At 43.4% G+C, this 22,930-nt stretch overlaps 2 protein-coding genes and 1 long non-coding RNA gene across 11 annotated transcripts in view; 2 read left to right on the plus strand and 1 right to left on the minus strand.

Annotated features, from left to right (window-relative positions):
• The window catches only part of GPLD1 (glycosylphosphatidylinositol specific phospholipase D1), a 234,000-nt gene that overhangs the window by 42,220 nt on the left and 168,850 nt on the right, over positions 1–22,930 (plus strand). The gene's annotated exons all lie outside the window — the stretch shown is intronic.
• Positions 8,498–12,730, minus strand: LOC310848261. Its single transcript, XR_014566241.1, has 2 exons — positions 12,612–12,730; positions 8,498–10,709 (listed from the first exon to the last, which is right to left on the minus strand). It is a non-coding gene; the product is annotated as an uncharacterized lncRNA (long non-coding RNA).
• Positions 10,464–22,930, plus strand: part of DCDC2 (doublecortin domain containing 2) — a 45,141-nt gene continuing 32,674 nt past the window's right edge. For 4 of the 9 annotated variants that reach the window (XM_083746978.1, XM_083746985.1, XM_083746981.1 and 1 more), the window contains exons 1-3: positions 12,706–12,804; positions 14,980–15,333; positions 18,283–18,334. In XM_083746978.1, coding sequence (XP_083603104.1) covers positions 15,041–15,333; positions 18,283–18,334 — 345 coding nt within the window. In that variant the 5' untranslated portion in view covers positions 12,706–12,804; positions 14,980–15,040. The other 5 variants (XM_083746979.1, XM_083746982.1, XM_083746983.1 and 2 more) reach the window with 5 other exon arrangements.

Below are 22,930 nucleotides of genomic sequence, written 5' to 3' on the forward strand. Positions count from 1 at the left end.
CTGGTTCAAGCCAGGGCTCTTTTAAATTTAAAATTTAACTTGTTTTAAATCCAGGGGTCAAGGAGTTTTGCACATCTTAATTAATGTGGCAACATTTTTGTCTTGTGACGCCTGACACAATGCCCAGCTTTCTGGACTGACTTGGAATGCTCATGTTATTTCCCCCCTTTCATTTCCCTCTTGACCATTTGCAATCAAAGTCATCCTGTCACAGCAACCTTTCTAGCCAGCAGGGAGAAGGGGGATGGAAGACTCTGGTGGGTGAAGACAGCATTTCTAGCCTTTGAAAACAGTTTGATTTGATGGACTGAGTTTATTTACCTATCACCTTTCCACAGTGAGCTGTGTCCAAAGAGGTTTACGACACTCATCCATCGGAAGATACGGCTGGTATAGAACACAGTTGCCCAAATCTTACTGGCGTTAGGACCAGAAGATCACAGACAGCACATTATACTTTGTCAGTCTCACAGGCTAGCTGCGAACTTCTCTAAATTCAAATGGCTGGCTGTTGCACTGTCTTTGCTCACTAACAGGAGTGTCCCAGTTCAGGATGCCAGCCAGCTGTGCTTTCTTACAGGATAATGTAGGTTGCAAGATGCTCAAGCAAGTCGATTTACTATTCTCTCCTCCCCCCCCCAATTGACACAACATTCTGTGACCCCTCAAGTCATTAGGCTACTTTGAGCTGGGGAGGTTCCCCCACCTTAATTTTTTTTTGTACTATTGCATAGCTTTAAATTCATCTGAGCATACTAATATCTTCTTCTTGTTTCCTCAGTGCCCAATCCTGTCAGCTCTCAAGCACCCAAATTTGCTGTTAGAAGGAATGATGATAGTAGTGAAACTAGTAAACTATGCTGAAATTTCAGATTTACTCAGAAGAAAGTCCTTCTATGTTTAACGGTGCTTACTCCCTAGTAAGTGTGTTTAGGATTACAGCTTTAATGACAGATTTCTCCCTCTATTTTAGTGGGAGATTAAAAATTACTTTCAGATCTAGGGAATTAGTTTGAGTTTTGTGTGCCTGCAGCAGGTGGCAGTATATGAAATAGTGAAACAGTGTTTGAGATGGCTGGATGTCAAGGATACAACCCAAACAAAAGACATTAAGAAAATATTGTGTAGAAAACAAGAGCAGGAGAGCACGAGCGGCTGTTTCCCCCCCAATACCTGATCCAGTAAATACCCTGATATTTATTCTTCAGCCTATAAAAACAACATTTTTTGGTGGTACCATATAGACCAGTGTTTCCCAACTTGGTGTCTCCAGTTGTTTTCAGACTACAATTCCCATCATCCCTGGCTACTGGTCTTGCTAGCTAGGGATGATGGGAGTTGTAGTCCAAAAACAGCTGGAGACCCAGTTTTGGGAAACACTGATACAGACGAATAAATTTATCTTGGCAAAATATTTGTGGACCACAGCCCATAAGAATCCCCAGCTGCATTTGCTGTAGTCACATCCCTTTATTGACAAATGTTCAACACAGCTTCCACTTGAGTGCAGGAAGCTCCTGCAGCCAATTGGAAGCTGCACCTTGGCTTTTGAACGGTTTTGGGAGTCGAACGGACTTCCGGAACAAATTAAGTTCAAGAACCAAGGTACGGCTGTATTATAGTAGAAATTTAGCCAGTGAATGTTATAGGGTTACCCACTTGTGCCTTTAACAGCATCTTCAAGTGCCAAAATGATCGGGTGAAGCTTTTCGCAGGGTAGAGGTAGTATTTATTGTTGCCTATTAAGGCCTATAAATTAAGCTACACTGGTAGAATGAAATGTCAACTGTCCTAATATATTTAGTGATTATTTTGGCATTGTTGTTGTTTAGTCGTGTACGACTCTTCGTGACCCCATGACCAGATCACGCCAGGCACTCCTGTCTTCCACTGCCTCCCACAGTTTGGTCAAACTCATGCTGGTACAGAATGGTAATAAAAATGAATCCAGATATGTGGTGTAATGGTGCTATGGCACAGTTACATAACCTTACATAGTAAAGCATATTTAATTGTCAAAATGAGGTTGGTCACAACTATTCTTTTCATTTTCTAGTTTGGGAACTAAATTGCCTTGTTAGTGCATGGGACGAAGAAAGGAATTCTAAACCATAGTAGAAATGAGAATCTTGGAGATGCCCTTTAATTTATTCTAGATAAAGGCCTGTCAATTTCCTCAAACACATTCCCTTCGTATCTCTCATTTCCCACCATTCCATCTTTTCCTGAAGCCATTGCTTCGAAACCTGGCCCGGCCCCTGCATTTCCAAATGTTAGAAGACGGTGTCAAGTAGAATGTGCTGCTCTCCAGACTTCATTCTACAGAATACAGTTGGAGTCATTAAGAGCCCAGACAACCACCTATGTTCATTTTTTGTTGTAGTAGTAAAGTCACACTAGAGGGTGACAGAGTGCTAAGAGAGCAGAGGGGGAATGTTAAGAATAAACTTTGCTAGTTATGGATGACATTAACCTCTGCCCCACTTTGACCCACCCTTTGGTGGGCAGTATTAAAATTCTTCTTGGAGTAGCCTGCATGCTAACAAAGAATTCTTATTTCAACATTACTGAGCAGAGAGAGGCAGTCTCTGTGTGTGCAAATTTTCTTCTTTCCCTTTAAGGGTCACTTTCTTTCTGTGGCAGACTTGCATTTCATAAGGATCTTCTCACCTATCTTCTGACTTCTTCTCCAATACACCTCAGGAGACTGAGCTTCACTTAAAAATAAAACAACAGCCTGCGGCTAATTAACAGAGTTCGCACAGGGGTGCAGCATTTACAACAAAAAGGAAGCTGGCATGCTTTAATGGCTTTCGTTGCCTTGTAATTTAATGTTTGGACAGGGAATTTTATGAGCCCCTGAAATAACGGTGGCCCAGGTTTTAAAAATAATGTGCAAATGCCATTAGTATTTCATTTGCTTCAATTAGCACTAGAGAGTCGGAGCGCCCAGTAACGAGTAATTCAAACTGCTGATTAAGGCAGTCCAATTATTCTAGAATTATTGCTGTGCATAAACCAAATGCTATTGTTTTGCTTGTTCTTAGATGCACAGCGTTGATCGTTGTAATTCTAAATCATGACTGGACAAGCCATTTAACAGAAAGCGTTTAAATACCGTTCTGCTAGAATCTTTTAATTAACACTATCAGTGACGTTTCCTTAATTACATTATTATGTGTAACACCAGATATGGCAGAAATACAGAAGGATATATTGAGGTTGTTCCTGTGCAGTGAAATGTACTTTTTTATTTTGCTAAAGTTTACTTAAAAACTGAAACAGGTTCATTGAAATTCCAGCTGCCTTCCATGTGGCATCAGGACAATTTCCTGTTTAGACCTCCATAATCCTGTGAAGAACAGTCACCGTGGTCCAGTGGTTTAAACATTAATTCTTGCTTCTGCATGGCACTTGGAAGATCTTCCTGATGGCATTGCATGCAGGAGCGGTGATATTTAAATTCACCTTATCATACAAATATTATGCCTGCTAGTGTATCCTTGGCAGTGATGCTCAAATGCATACCAAAATGAAGCCTCACATCGGTGCATCTATGAGGCCAGAGTAGAGTTGTTTTTCTTTGCTAGATTCCGCTGGCAGGAACTGTGAGATATTGTAATAACATTATTGGAATGTCTGCCTGGCTAAGTAACGGTGCAATCCTAATGTCAAAATATGTCAGCTGGGACAGGTTAGGCGTTATCTCCCTCCCAGATGAGGTGTCTTTAAGACAGGAGCATCTATCGACAGCCCTGCTGGTGGAGGTTAAGTCAGTGAAGAGGGCAAAAAGGGGTGGGGAATGGACAAGGCAGCTCAGAGAGAAGGATAAACAACGTTATGCAGAACCCTGACTCCCTTCATATACTGGTCCCGTGTAGAGAATTTTGTGTAACACAACAACCCAAATGAGGGTGCAACTGAATTCACTCTGTAGGAGTCCATGGAGCCCTGTTTAGGGAAGTTTTTAATGACTGATGTTTTAATGTATTTTTAAAGTTTTGTTGGAAGCCGCCCAGAGTGGCTGGGGAAACCCAGCCAGATGGTTTAAATAATAAATTATTATTATTATTATTAATATTATTATTATTGAATAGTAGGTGCTGCTGTAGCCAGGAGTGAAATGCTGTGGTAACTTCATGCATGGAGACTGCTGCCTGGTTAGGATTGTTTTTCATTCTTTCTTCCAAAGCAGGGCTTTTGAAAAAAATTCTCAAGGTTCTAATGTGTACCTATGGGGGGGCATTTTTTTCAAGTAATATGGTCTCAGGCCATTTAGGGCTTTAAAGGTGTGTTGACTATTACCTGGGATGTGGGTGGCGCTGTGGTCTAAACCACTGAGCCTCTTGGGCTTGCAGTTCGATTCCCCGCGACGGGGTGAGCTCCTGTTGCTCTGTCCCAGCTCCTGTCACCCTAGCAGTTCAAAAGCACACCAGTGCAAGTAGATAAATATGTACTGCTGCGGCGGCAAGGTAAACAGCATTTCCGTGTGCTCTGGTTTCTGTGGTTTAGTCATGCTGGCCACATGACCCAGAAAGCTGTCTGTGGACAAATGCCAGCTCCCTCAGCCTGAAAGCGAAATGAGTGCCACAACCCCATAGTCACCTTTGATTGGACTTAACCTTCCAGGGATCCTTTACCTTTTTACCTTTAGCTTTTGACTATTACCACAGAACATTTGGTAATCTGGGCTGGTGTTTGAGCCTTTCAGGCCTGTGTCCCATCTAGTCTAGCATCCTGTTCTCACAGAGGCCAGCTAGATGCCTATGAGAAACCTGCATGCAAGACCTGAGCCCAACAGCATTATCTCCTCCTGCAGTTTCTGGCTACTGGCACTCAGACGTGTACTGCCTTTGAGAGTGGAGGTAGAATGTGCCTATCATGGCTGCTGGCCAGCAACCTCCACACATTCATTTGAAGATAGCACCTGACCATACAGAAAGGAAGAAACAGTAATTGAACTCTTTATTTTTCTGTACAGATATGAGTGAACTGTCTACCAAAACACCAACAAGGGCAGCAGTCTAAAGCCCATAGGAATTGCTGGAACTTGGAGGACTGTCCTGATCCCATAAAGTAGCAGTTTGTGGACCTCTTAGGTTCCAGCCCTGGACATTTAGGGTCCTTGTGCCATTGTAGAGGCCAATCCAAGGTCAAGCACAGTAGCAGCCTTTGGCTCGAGGCAACTCATAGTCTTCCTTTGTCTTTATGCGGCAGATCTCCGATACCCAAGATACTTCTTCCGATGGGGAAGGAGCAAAGCATGAATGGAGTTGGGGTATGGCTCCTGCTGAGCAATGTGGTCTGAAAGGACAGTGGAGTAGACAAAGACATCTCTGTCCACCTGTCTGGGTTAGAATGTGCCGTTAGGTATTGCAGCACAGGCAGCTGCGACTGGGCCGCCTGTCTTTAACAGTAATAAATCATTTAAAATTAAGAAACACTGGCACAAGGCATTTGAAGACTGCAATATATAAAAAGGAGTGTATACTAAAGTGGTAGTACTGCCCTTTCACATTTATTAATTAAGGCAAAATTGAAAAACCCAACTGTTAACCAGTAACAGTAGAACATCAAACACTGCTCTCCTCTAAATTACTTTTTTTTTTGTAATGGTTAACCACCTTCTTTGTAGCTCACAGCAGGGGGGGATTTTTCCCCCTTCCTGAAAGCTGAGATAAAAAGAAAGGAGAAAATTCCTGTCTGCTTTTATCATCCTGTATGTTGAAATACGGGTTGTTGTTTTTAAAGGTAGGTAAGCAAAACGGCACTGAGCAGTGCAAGTCAATAAATGAAATTATTTTAATTTTGATACATGCTAATAATGTCCTGTCAGGTCAGCATTACCCCTTCTACAAACGAGTGTGAGAAAGGAGGCAAAAGTCTTAAGTTGATTATGAGCAGTGTTTTATAGTGCAGATCTTTAAACAAAGATATTTCTGGTTAAAGTTTATTTACTATGTTCATACTTTGAATTAAGGCTATCGGGTGCTTTCTAGAGCTTTCATGGGAATTTCACCCTTATTCCTTACATGGTGTGTTGGTGCTATGGATCAAAATGACTAAATACAGTGGTTCCTCAGTTTACAAACTTAATCCATTCCTGAAGTCTGTTCTTAAACCGAATCCATTCTTAAACCGAGGTGCGCTTTCCCTAATGAGGCCTCCCACTGCCGATGCCCTTCCACCATTTGACTTCCGTTCGTAGACCAGGGGTAAACTTCCAGTTTTGTGGAGTTTGTAAACCGAATAGTTCGTTAACAGGGCTGTTTGTAAACTGAGGTACCACTGTATATGATATGTATGGACTTGTGAAATACAAATTATACTCGTACAAAAAGACTGCCGAAAGATGAAGAAACACACTTTTGCTATTTCTGAATGGAATTCCTTTTTATGAAGCCCCCTTCACTGACAAACCACCTAAAGTAACCATACCTGACCTTCTCTGAGTAAAAATTTAACCATCAGATCTCATTGGTGCTACTACTAACCCTCCGCAGATAACATTCCACAAACTCTCTCACACACTCAGCTGGGAGAAGCTCTTGTTTGTACACAGGTTATAGCATTGCCAGTGAGAGATTCTGGAAGCTGTAATTTCTTCTCGCTATCATACCAGCCTCTTCTTGTTTGTGAGCCAGTTTCACACAGCCAAGCCTCTCTGCTTTGATGGAAAAACATTTTCGTCTTCCTGTAGTCAATGTTGTATACCTGCTACCTCTCCTGTCAGGTGTTACGTGAATTTGTAGCCTTCTGAATATTGGGTTCTTTTTTGGAGGTGACGCGAGACCTTTCTTGGTGATGGAGGCTTGCAAGATTACCTGCCTGGGTAAATCAAGGAACTGAATGTACTCTGATAACACACGTGCATCTTTTTGCGTGAGATGTAGTTCCATATATTGCAGCGGAAACGGCGAAACTGTACTTTTTTGGGCACACGCTTAAAATATTTTTCTTTAGGCAAGCCAATCGAGACACGCAGGTGCTGCTGTGTTTCAATCTTTTTAAAGCCTCTGTTGATTTTAATAATCCTGAATATTTTTAAACCCTTTACATTGTTTTTTTCATCGAGAATTGTAAAGTTTGTTTTATATTATTGTAAACCATTGAGAGTTTCTTTTTGTCCACAATCAAGCAGGTATATAAATTTTGTTAAACAAACTGTCAGCTTGAGATAGCTCAGTCGGTAGAGCATGAAACTCTTAATTTCAGGGTTCTGGGTTCAAGCCCCAAGCTGTGTAAAAAGATTCCTGCATTGTAGCGGGTTGGACTAGGAATGTCTTACGACTCTACAATTCTATGAAGTAAAACTCCCGTTAGATGCATGGCACAGTTCATGTAAAGAGAACTCACCAGTTCTCAATGAAAAACAAGAATTAACCCGAGTGTTTCATAGTGGAAGCAGACAGACAGATCTCTCTCTCTGAAGCAAGACTTAAGTGAGTTCAGTGGGGCTTAGCAAGGCCTTTTGCTGCCTGAAGTAAAGGACAAGATGGCTTCCATTCCCCATTCCACACACACACAAGCTTACTTCTAGCACTGGTGTAATGGTTATATGGGGTTGCTCGTGCGTAAGTTGCCGCCACTCCTGGCTAGGTAGCCTGGTTAAACCTTTCCTGGCTGGACAGTCCTTCACTTTGTGGCTGTTCAGTCGCTAGCAGAATCCGTCAGTGGGCGTTTCTTGAACTTCTTCCAGCAAAGAGGATCTTTGAAACCAAGTCTACACCTACTTTCCCTGCGCGGAAGTCTTCTGCGCAGGGTGGGTATGGGTAGCAGAGGACCTGTGCTCTCCCCGCTGATCTCCAGCGAAGAGTCCTGGAGCCCTCTCTCCGATTCCCCCATCCGCCCCCCTTTATCCCTGGTGTTACGCTGATTTCCTTCCCCAGCTGATGAGTCCCCTCTCTCCCTGCTTGGCCCTTCTCCGGCATCGCTTGGGAGCCCTGCCTCCACTTCTGGCTCCGATGTCAGTTCCCTGACAACTGGCAACAGGATAGCATCTTCCACTACACCAAACATAACAACCCAGTTTCGAGGATATGAAGTGGCTCTGTGGCAATAGAGGAAAATAGCTGGGGGGCTCAGGAGGAACAGCTGGGAGCTACCGTTGCCTGCCCTGTAGCATATGCAGCCTGAAGTGGTTGCTTCAGCCTGCCTAATGGCTGGCCCGGCCCAGTGCTGGGGCAAGTTGGGAATAGACAAGTATAGTTTATACTATGAATAACACAGGGCTCAGTTAAGACACCCCTGCAAAAAAAAGAGAGGGGGGGAGCCTTTCATTGGTTTCTTGTGGTTTGCCCTTTTGGCCGTTGTCTTGTAAAAGTCTGGTTAAAAAAATATGTCAGAGCTAATCTTCTGGAAAAGGAGGACTAGTAAAGTTGCGAAGTGCAAATAAAGAGAGTGGTGTTGAGCTTTCTCTTGTAAAATTTCCCCCAATAATAAAGTTTTTCTAAGGCTCCTGTCCAGTGCTTCACTTGTACAAAATAAGTAAACGGGATTTAATTTCCAAGTAAATTTAATTAAGGTAAGGGTAATTAGGGATATTTGGGACTCTAAACTGAAGCAAATGTAATCTGGCCGTATTAGGAGCCTAATATTTAAGACTTGATGTACACAGCATTTTGAGATACAACAAAAATCATTTGGGCAGCTAAAGAAAGCACTGCCCAAAGCTTAAAATATGCCTTTGGAGAAAGTTTGCAAAACTGATAACTGAATACAATACTAAATATATATGCCTAAAGAGTAATTGTTGTTCATTATATAATATTCTTTTAAACAATTCCATCTCCAAAGCATCTATCAGATAAATTCTTGTTTCCAGACTGAACCATCAGAAAATGTTTGGGTTTTGATGGATCTTAGAAAGAAATTAATATATTTGAAGATGACTATCATGTCCCCTCTCAGTCTCATTTTCTCCGGGCTTAGCATACTCAGTTCCCTCAACCGTTCCTCACGAGGCTTGGTTTCCAGAGTCTTGATCATCTTGGTTGCCCTCTTCTGCACATGTTCTAGCCTGTCAACATCCTTCTTAAGTCATGGCGCCCAGAAGTGGATACAGTACAGTGGTACCTCAGGTTACAAACTCCTCAGGATACAAACACTTGGGGTTACAGACTCCGCCAACCTGGAAGTAGTACCTTGAGTTAAGAACTTTACCTCAGGATGAGAACAGAAATTGTGTGGCGGTGGCACGGCAGCAGCGGAAGGCCCTATTAGCTAATGTGGTACCTCAGGTTAAGGACGGTTTCAGGTTAAGAACGGACCTCCGGAACAAGTTAAGTTCATAACCAGAGGTACCACTGTACTTCAAGTGTGGCTTGATCAAGGCAGAATAGAGTGGTATTGTGACTTTCATTGATGAATGAATGATGGTTTAATATTATTCTTATTCTTATTTGCCCTCCTTGGGTAAATAAGGGTGGGTTACAACAATTTAAAATCCTTTACTACTACTACTACTAAATGCAACCACAAAAAGTAGGATGGCTCTGAAAATATACATCTCAGGTGTCAAAAGGCCAGGGTAAAGAGGTGCATCTTCAGAATTTGCTGAAAACTGTATAATGAAGTCTCTGAATGCACCTCTGTGGCGAGAGAGTTCCACAACTTAAGAGCTGCCACAGAGAATGCCCTCTCTTGTGCCACTACCCCCTGAGCTTTTTAAGGTGGCAGAACTACCAGGAGATTACAATCTGAATATGATAAAAAAGCTTGCACTTTTTCACAATAATCAAATTTTATAAATGATGTGTAACTCGCATCTGGATTATTGATTGCTCCAGAATCTAGAAGATTCCAGACCCGGGGTATTGATGGCACAAATTGTACAGGGACAAGCAAACTGTGGCGCAGGAACAAAGCGTTATGCCTTGCACTCATTCCTCCCTTGCTCCTGCTTGTTACCTGGTGAAGTACATAATATTTCTTTTCTCAAGTTTATATCACGGCCTTTCTTCTTTTATGGTACCTGAAGCGGCTTACACAGGATTCCTAGGAGATTAATCATCCAGGCACTGATCAGAACTAGAGCTGCTTAGCTTCAGCGAGCTGGGGGCCTCATGTGCCTTCAGATGATATTCTGGGCATACATATGTAGTATGCATACATATGTATATAGTGTTCACTGAAGTACTTTTGGCTGTGTACATTTAGAGCACGCTGCTTCACTCAAAGAATCCTGGGATAGTCCTCACAGAACTATAATTCCCAGCACCCTTAACAAATTGCTGTTCCCATTATTCTTTGGGGGAAGTCACATGCTGTAAATGTATGGCATGTGCACAGCCATGGTCTTTTGGATTTGATATGTGGCATTCTTGACAAGAAGTCCGGCCATCATTGCTGTAGATCCCTGAAGGACAAATTGACGATTAGAAGAAGCAGTGCTTTTTTCTGGGGAGAAGCAGGGTACGCATACCCCTAAACGTTTTGTGAATCTAACAGGAGAAGAAACTTAAAAAAAAAAAAATTCTAGCACAGTGAATCGTCAGTTCTGTTGAACAGCACAGTGAACTGTCAGTTCCGTTGCTACCCTCGATGGCGGCCTCATTTCCCGTCATGGTGTTTCCTGAGTCTCAGATGGAAGCGAGCGTTTAATGTGTGAAGTAGGAGTTGGAATCAAGCAGGGTGATAGTTGTTACCACCTCCAATGGCGGCTTCCTTTCCTTTCCTGGTGATTTTCGTGAGTCAAAATGAGAGTACCCCTAAACATTATTTTAGGAAAAAAGCACTGATTAGAAGTACCATATAACTAAAGAAGTGATAAACTGAAAAAAGGAGGAGAGGGAAGGAGAGGCGAGAGGTGAGGGAGACCCCTTAATATGCTTGCTTCTTTTAGTAGCATTAGCAGGTCATTCATCTTGTTCCAAGGTTTGGATGGGAATTACAGTTCAATCCTACGCATGTCTTCTTGGAAATAAGCCCTGAATGGAATTCCTGGGTAAGTGTGAATATGATAGCCTATTATCCTTGTGGCCTGTTTATTTTTTTTACTAAACCAAAGATACTCAGGAGACACATGTAACCATCTCTGTTCTCTCTCTCTCTCTCTCTCTCTCTCTCTCTCTCTCTCTCTCTTTAAAGAGGAATTGTGGAAAGCTGTAATCAGGAGTGGGCCGCTGAATAAAATAGAAATTAACAATACACCCATCAAAAAACTATTGCGTGTATCTCCCATGTAATGCCTAGCTTGGCCTTCCGCATTGGCTATCATCCATCAAAGCGATCAGTGAAAAGCAATGATCTTGCCATCTTCTTTGGCGTTCAGTCTGCAGCAAATGGTACATGGGGTGGTGCTGAAGACTCATCAAGACATGAGCGCTTAATGGAACACCTGCTCTCAGGTGGCACTACGAACATTTTTCAATACCTGCGCCATGCCAGTGCTTAGAAATCTTCAGAGGTTTCTACAGTATCTGTTTAGTAACAGGAGTAAGAGTAGTCATAATCCACAGGCCCGTTCTTCCACGGATGGCAGTTGTGAACAGTTAGGAACCCAAGACGCCTCTGGAACCCCAAGAGCAGCGAGGGATCCTCCAACTGCCATCTCACGCCCTCGGGAATCTCCCCTGCAGGCCCACCAGGTACCCAAGAGGAACTTTGCCTGCCAATCCACCATGTGCCTTCTCTTGCCATTTCTGCACCGACGGCAGGCAGGCTGCCCTCTTGCCCCTCTCTGTCCGGCTCAAGCCATTTCCCACCTGCCACGGTTTGCCTAGTAAAAAGAAAAGGGGCAGGGCTGGATTTAGGTTTGATGAGGCCCTAAGCTACTGAAGGTAATGGGGCCCTTTATATGTCCAGCTGTCCTTTGCCAACAACAAATTGTTGCTGTTTTTTGTGTGTTGAATATATCCTATATGGTATATATAGCGAAAAGCAAAGCTACAGGGAACCAGGCAGAGGGCCTTCTCGGTAGTGGCGCCCGCCCTGTGGAACGCCCTCCCGTCAGATGTCAAAGCGATAAATAACTACCTGACATTCAGAAGACATCTGAAGGCAGCCCTGTTCAGTGTGACATTTTAATGTATTTTTAATCTTTGTTGGAAGCAGTCTAGAGTGGCTGGAGAAACCCAGCCAGATGGGTGGGGTACAAATAATAAATTATTATTATTATTATTATTATTATTATTATAGATCTAATAGGTATCTAACACCATTTGCACATAACAAAATATGTATTTTATCAAAGTAATTGTTAAACTGAAATACAATTAAGAAGAAATATATTAATAGTGAAATTTTGGGGGGCCCTCAAGAGAGTGGGGCCCTAAACTATAAGCTTGTTTAGTTTATACGTAAATCCGGCACTGAAAAGGGGAAGAATAATAGTTTCTCTCCCTACCACCCACGGGAGGGGGGGGGTCCCTCCTGAGGCGCCCTTCTCTCTTGCCGGCGCCCCTGAAAGCTGCAAGCCTGCGGAGACTCTGCAGTTTCCTTTCCTTGCATTGAGTGCAGCTATGTGCGTTGCTACGGAAACTGCAGGGTTGGGGAAATAATAATAATAATAGCATTCTCCTTCAACTCCTCCTCCTCCTCCCCCGGGAGCCGAAGTTCCCGCAGCAGCAGCAGCAAACCGCCAGAATAGCCTCCCTGCTCCTCTCTCTTACCTTTGGGAGACCCAGCCCGGAGAGAGAATGAGGCAGGTATTCTGCGGTAGCGACAGCCGCCGCCGCCAGCCTGCAGTTCTTTGGTAAAGCTCATGGTGTTGGCAGCTGAGCCGCTGCTGGGTGGAGAGAGAGAAAGACGGGCTGCCCTATATCCAGAGTGAAAAGAAGAATTTGGACTTTGCTGTGTGCACAGGTGCTCTTCCCCTTTCTCCTGCTCTGTTCTTCTCTACAGGGGACCAAAACCAAAAATGCTCCCTAGTTTGTGCTGCGTCGTTTGTCCCCTTTCCCCCGCTTCCCCCTGATTTGCGTGTTCACACGTGATACTAACAGCGGCTCCCCCCCCTCCAGCCCGACACGGTCGTGTGAATTACTTTGCTTTGTTTGCTTTTAAAGTGTTTTTGTTTAAATCGGCCTCTTTTCCCTTCGTGGGTTAAGCCTGACGCTCGTGCACGCCAAAGAGCAGCCACAGGTTGGTTTTGTTTTTTAGTGCTTTTAGTGTCGCGCGGACGGGGACACTTTCTCTTTCTCTTGGGAGAGCTGGCGAGGAGGAAAGCTGGAACTGGGCACCCGGGTTTCCCGAAGGGAAATGCCAAGAAGAAAGAAGAAGTCGGGGAGGGGAGGGGGGGTTGGATCTGCCCGAAGCCATTTGCAAAAGCAGCACAGGCATTTCTTGCCTTCTTCCACCCTGGCAAGAGGGCAGTGCTGGTCCAGGCATCTTGAAGGCTTGATATTTCCTCAGCAGAAGCTGAAAATGGGGGTGTTTGATACGAAGGGCCCTCAAAGGGGTTTTAGGGCACTGATCTCTCTCCCTGCCTTGAGCCAAATTATTCCTTCTAAAAGCAGCTGAGACAGACATCAGGAAATATTCAGAGGATGGGCTCCCTTGCCCTTCCATCCCATGGTTTAAAGTGAATTTAAACCAGAACTCACCTGTTCCAGGATCATATGAAGTGGTCATATGATCAACATGCTCCTGAGGATATGCAGAGTGCTTTCACTTCATCACAGAGCAACCACAGTCGGACCCCCCCCCCCCGTGCCTCTGATGTGGCTTCTTGAGCCCTGAGACCTCTTGTTGTAGAAATTAATCGCTGGGGTATATCTTATCAAGGCTGCAGTAAGAGTGTGTCTGGCAAATTAGGGGGTAAGCATGTGGATCGATTAAATGTAATTTCGTTGTCCCCGAGAGGGGGCAATGACAATAAAGATATTATTATTAAAATGTGACACTGGTGGGGCTGCAGTAGGATGTGGCAGTGAGAGACAGCATCCTGAGGGGAGTGAAGAATGAACTGTTTTCTCTTCAGACTGCGTGTGGAGGAATGACAGTTTTTAATGCTTCACTATGTAAAGAGAGAGAGAGAGAGGGGAAAATGCCTCCCTGCAAGTAGAAAACTAGTTAAGCAACAACTTTTCTTCCCTGATGTGCTTATTTTCTGCTTGCAAGGATTTTCAACATGGGTTGCTTTACCTGTTGTCTGAAATGGTACAGTCCACTCTAACATCTTGCTGCTCTGTCATTCTGTTCTGCTGTGGTAGAAGGGAGATCTGAAATCATGCAACTACAAAAAGACCAATTCATCAATAAAGTTCTTTTGTGTCTCACAGTTCTGTGTTCTCTCTCCTCCCGCCACCCCATCTCTTGTTCTACTGAACATATTTCTGTTAGGATATTATCGGAATTCAGCCAGGAAAAGTCCCGCTATTCCCAGTTCCTGCCCACTATCTCTGGGGCCAATAAAATACTGCCAGCTGAAAGCTTTTATTTCTCCCCCCTAATACCTGATGATAATGTCCTCCTCCTCTCCATTTATACATGCCACCTGTTGTTCAGCTTTGGCCGCTTTGGACACTTGAGGTCCACCTCACGGTTGATTTTGAGGAGGAAGAAGATGGCATAGAAGAATGGAGAAAAGCGAGGGGAGTGAAGACTCCTGGAGAAAAACGACAACATGTTGCCTTGTTCCAGTGACTACAAAGCTGGATGCTGGGACTACAAAGTTGGGAAAAGGGGCGTGTGGTTCTTTATTCTGCTCAGTCACTGTTTCTGCTTTACGCTTGTAGACTAAGCATGTAGGATAAGAAACTCCTGATGGCATTACCATTCTCCGGAGAGTGGCGAGAACTGGTTGCCTAGCACAAGTTGCTCTTTAAACTGCTTTGAAATTGACACCTTAGGGACGCACTAAGAGCATCTCTGGTACTTTCAGGCAGAGAGATACCATTGGTGGTGGTCCCAGTGTGCCCGTCTTGGTTGACTGTGTGTGCATACATGCAGTACGCGTACTGCAAACAGGGATTTTAACAGGTCTGCAGGAGAGAGAGAGGCGGTAGGGAGAATAAAGCCTGTTCCTTGCTGAACCAACAGGTGTGCGAGCCAAAGGCTCCATTCAAAGGAGGAATCGGAAGACGTGGGTCAAAGCCTGGCCATGAGCAGTCCCAGTGCCAAGCCAACATGCCTGTCGCAGCCGGTGGTGAAGAGTGTGATGGTGTATCGCAACGGAGATCCGTTCTTCCCAGGGCGCCGAGTGATCATCCACGAGAAGAAGGTGTCCAGCTTCGATGTCTTCCTAAAAGAAGTGACCGGTGGGGTGAATGCTCCCTTTGGGGCCGTGCGGAATATCTACACCCCCCGCGGTGGCCACCGCGTCCGACAGCTAGATGAGATTCAGAGCGGAGAGCACTATGTCGCCGGTGGCAGGGAGGCCTTCAAGAAACTCAAGTGAGTACAGTGGTACCTCGGGTTACAGACACTTCAGGTTACAGATGCTTCAGGTTACAGACTCCACTAACCCAGAAATAGTATCTCAGATTAAGAACTTTGCTTCAGGTTGAGAACAGAAATCGTGTGGTGGTGGCGTGGCGGCAGCGGGAAGCCCCATTAGCTAAAGTGGTGCTTCGGGTTAAGAACAGTTTCAGGTTAAGAATGGACCTCCGGAACTAATTAAGTTCTTAACCTGAGGTACCACTGTAAAAGCAAACCAAAATGGCCTGGAAACTTTAACTTTATGTGCTCTTTTCAAAGGCACTATCCAGAGGCCTCAAAAATTAGAATCAACGTAAGCACTGAGACTTTTTGCAGCTTGAAAGGTATTTCTGTTTCATCTGCCCAGTCGCCTTATCCCCTGTGCACATTTCCTGCAAGGTGCTTCTATCATTTCAACATGAAATCTTTGTCCCTGAGGAGAAAAAAAACAACAATTGACAGAAAAAGCTTCAATTGTTCAAACATTATTAACTTCATCAATGGACACGTGAGGCTATTTTGTGGTATTTGGTAATCGTGTCTGACATTTCTGTGTCTCGGGTTCTATGTGTGCTTTGGCTCTGTTCCAGTAAACGTGGAATGCAGAGAAATATAACCTAGTCCTGGGCATGCTCAGATGTAAGTCCTGCTTTGTTTTATAGGGCCTTCTCCCAGGTAAGTGTGTATAGGATTGCAGCCTTAATGGTTATGTTAATGAAGCACAGGTAATCTCTATTAAAATAATAAAACTTGGGGATATTCTTAGATAAATGCGGGTAGAGTAATCATTGGAAATATTTTTGTCATTCAATCCTCTGCCTTTTAGCCTCCAGCCCCACACTTGCAGCTGCATAAGCTTAGGACAAATGGCTAAATATACAACTAATTTGTGTGGCAGAATGAAGCATTTTAGCCATAGAATCGTGGAATTGTAGAGTTGGAAGGGACACAGCTTGTGTTATTTTTCAGCAATAAAGAAGAATGAGTTTGCTGGCCAGTGTAAACTGAAGTGGGATCTTTCGACTAGACTTTCTTAAAAGTTGTAATTAAGGACATTGTATATAATTGTTTTAAAGGTCATTTTTATGTGAAGATAAATATATGTAGGATGCAGAGTGTGTGTCAGTGCTTTGTGGATGTACAAAGAGCTGCACCCCCAGATGTACAGAGCTGTTCCTTTTCTTCGGCACAGTAGAAGTTATAGGAGACACTGGGTGGATTTACACACAGGGAAAAAACGTTATAAATAAGTCAGAAATTAGATCGTTACAGCAAAATAAAAAACCCCTATGGAAAAATGCGCCTATAAATTTCCTGCTCTCTGGCACCATCTGGTGTTGCATGATTATAGCACATTCAAATGGTTGTTTCTTTACTAATGTAGCTGAGCCCTTAGCAACTTTTGAAATTCCAGGAATTCAGTGAGACAGTTTAAAAAAAGCTTTGCATAAAATTGTATCCATTTTCCATTTGTCTTTAGCTGCTGGCAGGGCATATCAATTAGTTACTAGGCGATGCCATTTTTAAATACAGAATCCTATCATGAAACCAAAAAAGGGATGTGGGTGGTGCTGTGGTCTAAACCACTGAGCCTCAGGCTTGCTGATCGGAAGGTTGGCGGTTGGAATCCCCACGATGGGGTGAGCTCCCGTTGTTCGGTCCCAGCTCCTGCCAACCTAGCAGTTTGAAAGCACGTTAAAGTGCAAGTAGATAAATAGTTACCGCTCTGGTAGGAAGGTAAACGGTATTCCCGTGCGCTGCTCTGGTTTCGCCAGAAGCGGCTTAGTCATGCAGGCCACATGACCCGAAAAAAACTGTCTGTGGACAAACATCAGCTCCCTCGGCCAGTAAAGCGAGATGAGTGCCGCAACCCCAGAGTCATTCGCAACTGGACTTAACTGTCAGGGGTCCTTTACCTTTACCTTTTTATCATGAAACTGTGCCTATCAAAACATAAGAATCCCAACCAATCTTTTCTGTGCCATTATTGCAGCCTGGCTTAGACTACAGAGTTCCTTAATTTAGGGCAGGCTTCCTCAGCCTCGGCCCTCCAGATGTTTTTGGCCTACAACTCCCATGATCCCTAGCTAGCAGGACCAGTGGTCAGGGATGATGGGAATTGTAGTCTCAAAACATCTGGAGGGCCGAGGTTGAGGAAGCCTGATTTAGGGTATGGCTAATTCATCTCTCTGTGTTACTGTGCCCTGTTCCTCTTTACTAAAATAATGTAGAACCCGCACCATGTTTCAATTGTTGTGAGCAGTGGCTTCTGGGGTCTCTTGGTTCTTCAGCTTCTTGATTTCTCATTTTCTTTACTATTATTAGCAAAACATTCTAATTTGCTTAGGCACAGATAGTAAAGGGTTTCCTCCCTGTCTGCTGATGAACACTATTGGGATTTAAAGGCAGTTTATACTATCTGGGCTGCAAACATATAGCTTGCTTACTATCTCAGAAATAAGACCATTAAACTCCGTTGGACTTACTTGGAGTAGATGTGTATATGGCTGTACTTTGAATGTTTTTGTTTAATAAATATGCCTCACATATGAATTATTACCCCCCATCTTTCACTCATCTAACCACTATCAGATTGTGGGTCTTTTTGAAGCCAAAGTAGCATCACCCATGCACAAAAGGGAGATATTCAGCAGGCCTGGGGCATTCCCAAGATTGGCAGATGTAAATGCACTCTGTGTGTGTGTATTTGTATATTTGGTGGAGACCACCAAACAGTCCAACAAGGACTGTGCACACTTGGTGGACGTGAAATGCTGACTGCCTTGGGTGGAGGGAGGTGAGATGGAATGGAGTTTCCTGTAAAAGGGTATGACTCTCTGGCTGGAACCCTGAACATGAAGGCATGCTCTACACCACTGTAGGTTACTCTTGTACATAACCTATATTCCTTTTGTTGATTTGCAGCTACTTGGACATTGGAGAACTGAAGAAAAGGCCTATGGAAATAAATAATGAGGTAAAGTAATTTATACATTAAAACAAACTAGGATTAGTCTGTATTATACCTGAGTCTAGGGAAATGAAAACAAAGCAAAGTTTTATTGAATCAGCTACAATCCTGAAATCACTTACCGGGTGGGTGGGTGTGTATATCATTGAACGCAGTGGTGCTTGCTTTTGACTAGACACTGTAAGAGCCACCCTAACAGCTTGAGAGAGATCTAGACAGACAACTCCACTCACTTAAAACTTTTAACACAACTGCTCTAGATCTGCTTTGCCCCAGACTTCCACTTGGTTTCTCTTAAAGAGGCAGTAACTTATTAATGATCTGATGAAGTGGATTGCAGGCAATCAATTTGTCATGTTCCATAATACTCTTTGCATTCACATGTATTGGTAGCTGATTGTCAGGGTTGGAGTCAGACGCAGGTCAGCATGAAAGACTCAGGGCTTTGTTGTCAGGGAACTTAACTATTCAAGGAAACGGCATACAACTCAGCAACCCTTTCCCGGAGGATTGCCAGGACTGAAGGTCCCTGCCTTCCACCCTTTCTAAGGCTCCTCATCTCCTAGATATTTCCCAAGCAGTCTTAAACTGTGCCTCCTCACCTCTGGCTTCTGTTCTGCTCTCATTATCCTGCATGTACCATTTCTGAGTTAGCAGAGCTTGTTGCAGCAGGAGTTGGAGACTTCCTGGATTCTTCAGCAGCCCCTTTCCCTGCCTCCTGCTTTAGTCTCGGAATCTGAACTGTTCTCTGCCACGAGCTCTTCCTGCTCCCTAAACCCTGTTGCCCCACCAGCATCCAGCCCCTCTTCCCAATCTTCTCCCTCTGACCTCTCCTCAGTGCCCCACCACCAATCCCCTGGCTCTGAGCCTTCCTCCTCGGGGGTTTCCCTTTGGGGTTCCCAGCTGGTGCCTCCCACCACTTGTCTTCATCCAGCATTGTTAACAGACCCTAATCATGTTTCACAACTACAGGAAACAGAACAAATGAATTTTGCCTCTGGAAACCCTTCAACTTGTAATCCTGTAATATTTGGGAGCTCAGACCATAATTTTAGTTCAAAACTGTTATTAGTGGCAACCATTTTTTGGTGTGATATATGAACTTTCTAGTTAGTTTATGCTAACTCAGCATCTATTTTAAAGTTAAAATCCAGTGTCTTCTGGATTATTTGTTTGTGTTTGTTTTTTCTTTGTTGCTGTGGATCCCTTGTCTTATTCGCGGAACCAATTTCCCTGGAGAAAATACTGTAAAGAAGAGTGAAAGGCAGGCTGCACTGTTCTAACAGAATTGTTACTATAGTTCATGGTCATTTAATGCAGCTATAAAATAGGAAATTAATATTTTACAGTGATTATTTCCTGCAAGTGAGACAGACTAATTATATAGTATCAGTAATTCTAATTCCACCAGCGTGTTGTGCTTAGTACATGAACCAAACTTACATCAGTGAAATCTTTGAATGGATTTAATTGCTAGAGAGAGTACAATTTTTGATGGAGTGTGTAATATAGAATGAAGATGCATGTTCAGAAACAGGGAAATAATAACACCTAAACTACTCATTTGTAAGTGCTATAATAGGTTAAAAGGTATAGGACCCTGGAAGGTTAAGTACAGTTAAAGGCAACTATGGGGTGCGGCGCTCATCTCACTTTAGGCTGAGGGAGCTGACATTTGTCCACAGACAGCTTTCCGGGTCATGTGGCCAGCATGACTAAACCATTTCTGGCGCAATGGAACACCATGATGGAAGGTAGAGTGTAAAGAAATGCCATTTACCTTCCCGCCACAGCGGTACCTATTTATCTACTTGCACTGGTGTGCTTTTGAACTGCTAGGTTGGCAGAAGCTGGGACAAAGCAACGGGAGCTCACCTTGTTGTGCGGATTCAAACTGCCAACCTTCTGATCAGCAAGCCCAAGAGGCTCAGTGGTTTAGACCACAGCGCCCAAGTTAACACACCTTTAATTTAGATTTGTTTAGAAAAGAGGCTAATTTGAGGCTCGAGTTAAAAGTGAGTATAATTTACGTGCTCTTTCCCTACCATTTTTATTTTTGTGAATAACATGCACATTATCTTTGATTTGTAGAGTTGATTGCCTTTGCAGTTCAGCTGTTACGTTTTGCTTATATTTAGGAATCCCACTGGCTGTGACATTTAAAGGCAGGGAGGAATTTTCATTGATGTCACTTTGGCTTGTGATCCTAGGCTGTTTTTAAAAACTAACCATATTTTGTAGTGAGTGACTTGGCTGGCTTCTTTTAGTACTGTAATCTGGATGTATCAGCCCTGCAGGCACCTTGTGAGTTTATGAAATCCAAATAATGTGGGTAGGATCTGTGGTAGGATTGTTTTATCTTAATCTGTCCGCAGCAGGTTGTTTCAAATGACTTTTTGATCGCTTTCAGCTGCCTGATTCATTGAACATTTTCCTCAGTCTCTTCTCCTCTATGTTACATTACAGTCTTCAACATTCCTTTCTGGAAGTAGGTTCCATTGAAATCAATGATATCCCCCCCTCCCCGCCCAGGATAAATATATAGGATTCAGGTATAAATTTCCAAGTCTAAAGGGAGTGATTTAAGAAAAAGAATGTGATGTGCCAAATGGTACAATAGTTTTTGTACTTGTGTGGTGAATGTACAGAGGCACCTCAGAATCCATTCCAGAAGTCTGTTCGACTTCCAAAACGTTCAAAAACCAAGGCGCGGCTTCAGATTGGATGCAGGAAGTTCCTGCAGTCAACCGGAAGCTGCAGAAGCTGCAGCAGACTTTTAGGTTCCAAAGAACGTTCGCAAACCGGAACACTCACTTCTGAGCTTGTGGTGTTCGGGAGCCAAAATGTTCTACTTGCAAGGTGTTCGCAAACCAAGGTATGACTGTATTGAATATGTACAACCCTAGTGTTATCTAAGCCTCACATATATTTATTAAAGTGGTTAGATGGAAGTGCAATCCTGTGCAACTCAGAACTCACAATTCTATTCACCCCCATATTGTTTTGTTCCTTTTGAGGAAGCAAGAGGAGTAGAATTGTTTAGCTGGAACTCTTTTTATTGCATTAAGTGGTAGCTAGAGGAGGAAACAGGACTGGACAGCATATCAAATGAATCTTCACTGAATCAAGAATTCCCCATGCAGTAATTTCAGTCATTGCCATTAGATAATGAAATGTAAAAAATTCTATTTGTTTTACAGTGTTTTTCATTGCAAATCACACTGTATGTTCACATTCCATGAAATACATTTTCAGTAGTGTCTTAAGTCTTCTTAATTTAGGCAGCATTCCAAAACCCACTTTTAAGCCACGTTGAACTAAGTGGGACTTCAGAGTAGGCGTGTAGAGGGTTGTCCTGGGAACATCTTTTCTTTAAGAGGTTGGTGTAAAGATCCAGAACAGGGATCACCTATAGTTATAGTGAAGTAAATTACCATATGTGCTGACAACTTTACTATCTAGGATAAGTAAACATTTCAGAAATAAGATTCGTTAAAAACAGTGAGACTTGATTTATGAAGCATTTGCGTTCTATTAAAAGGGCAATCCATTGTGTTTTATGGGAATGTAGTATTGTAGAATAAAAACGACTCATACTTAAAAAGGAGAACCAATAGCTTTATTTCTTGCTGGTTGAGTGACCCGGCTCCTGGAGCACTGGATTTAGCATCTCAAAACTCTGGAAGAGCATAGCTCTCCAAGTTGTTTGATATTTAGTATCTTGGTAACCTAATTAGCACAACAAGCCATACAAACACTGTTATTCTTCTGAAATGAATACCTTGAGGATTCAGTGCAACGTTGACCAGAAAGCCTGTGAAAACAAAGATGATGCTTCTGGTTTACACATGTTTTGCTAATTGCAACTGTGTCCTTCAGAAAGATAATGGCCAAACATTCTAATTTTGTGTATAGCAGGAGTGGGGAGCCTTGGACCTGGAGGTTAAATGTGGCCCTCCAGGCATCTCTGTCTCATCCTTGGAACTCTCCCCAAGCCATGTCCCACAATAGCACTAATCTACACCTGCCTCAGGTGTTTTTGCCTGGTGAGAATATGCCCGTCAACTGCAATAATGCCTCTAGCTTTCCCTGATGGTGGAGGGGTATAGAAACATGTGGCTTATGTTGTTGGAATGTAGGCTACTGTACAAAGGTAAATATGTAGCTCCACCCACTTTTTGCTCATCGTTCCACCCACCACTGACTTGTTTGCTACGTATGAGGAAATGAAGCCTTTGGGTTGAAAATGTTTCTTCATGCCAATCTGTGGTTATACCAATGAATACAGTCCAGTCCCAACAAGAGGCAACGCTGGTACAAGGATGTCTGTGTGCACAGATAACCCCTAGGATTTCTGCAAAGTGGTTGCAGAGGTACCCATGTGCAGACAGAATGATCCTGTACTTCATGCTAATACAGCTCCCTATGCATGCTCAGAAGGAAACAGGCTATGGTTGTGACAGGGGATGCGTGGAGAAGAAGCTCTGCTAGTAAGCAACTTGGGGAAAGGAACTAGTGTTTCTGTGTAGTCTACTGAATGTTTATATGCATGTTTTGCAGACATCTGACATTAATTCCTATGTTTGGCAATATGCTTGCTTA

The sequence above is a fragment of the Podarcis gaigeae genome, assembly GCF_964106915.1.
Source record: "Podarcis gaigeae genome assembly, chromosome: 7".
Classification (NCBI taxonomy): Eukaryota; Metazoa; Chordata; class Lepidosauria; order Squamata; family Lacertidae; genus Podarcis; species Podarcis gaigeae.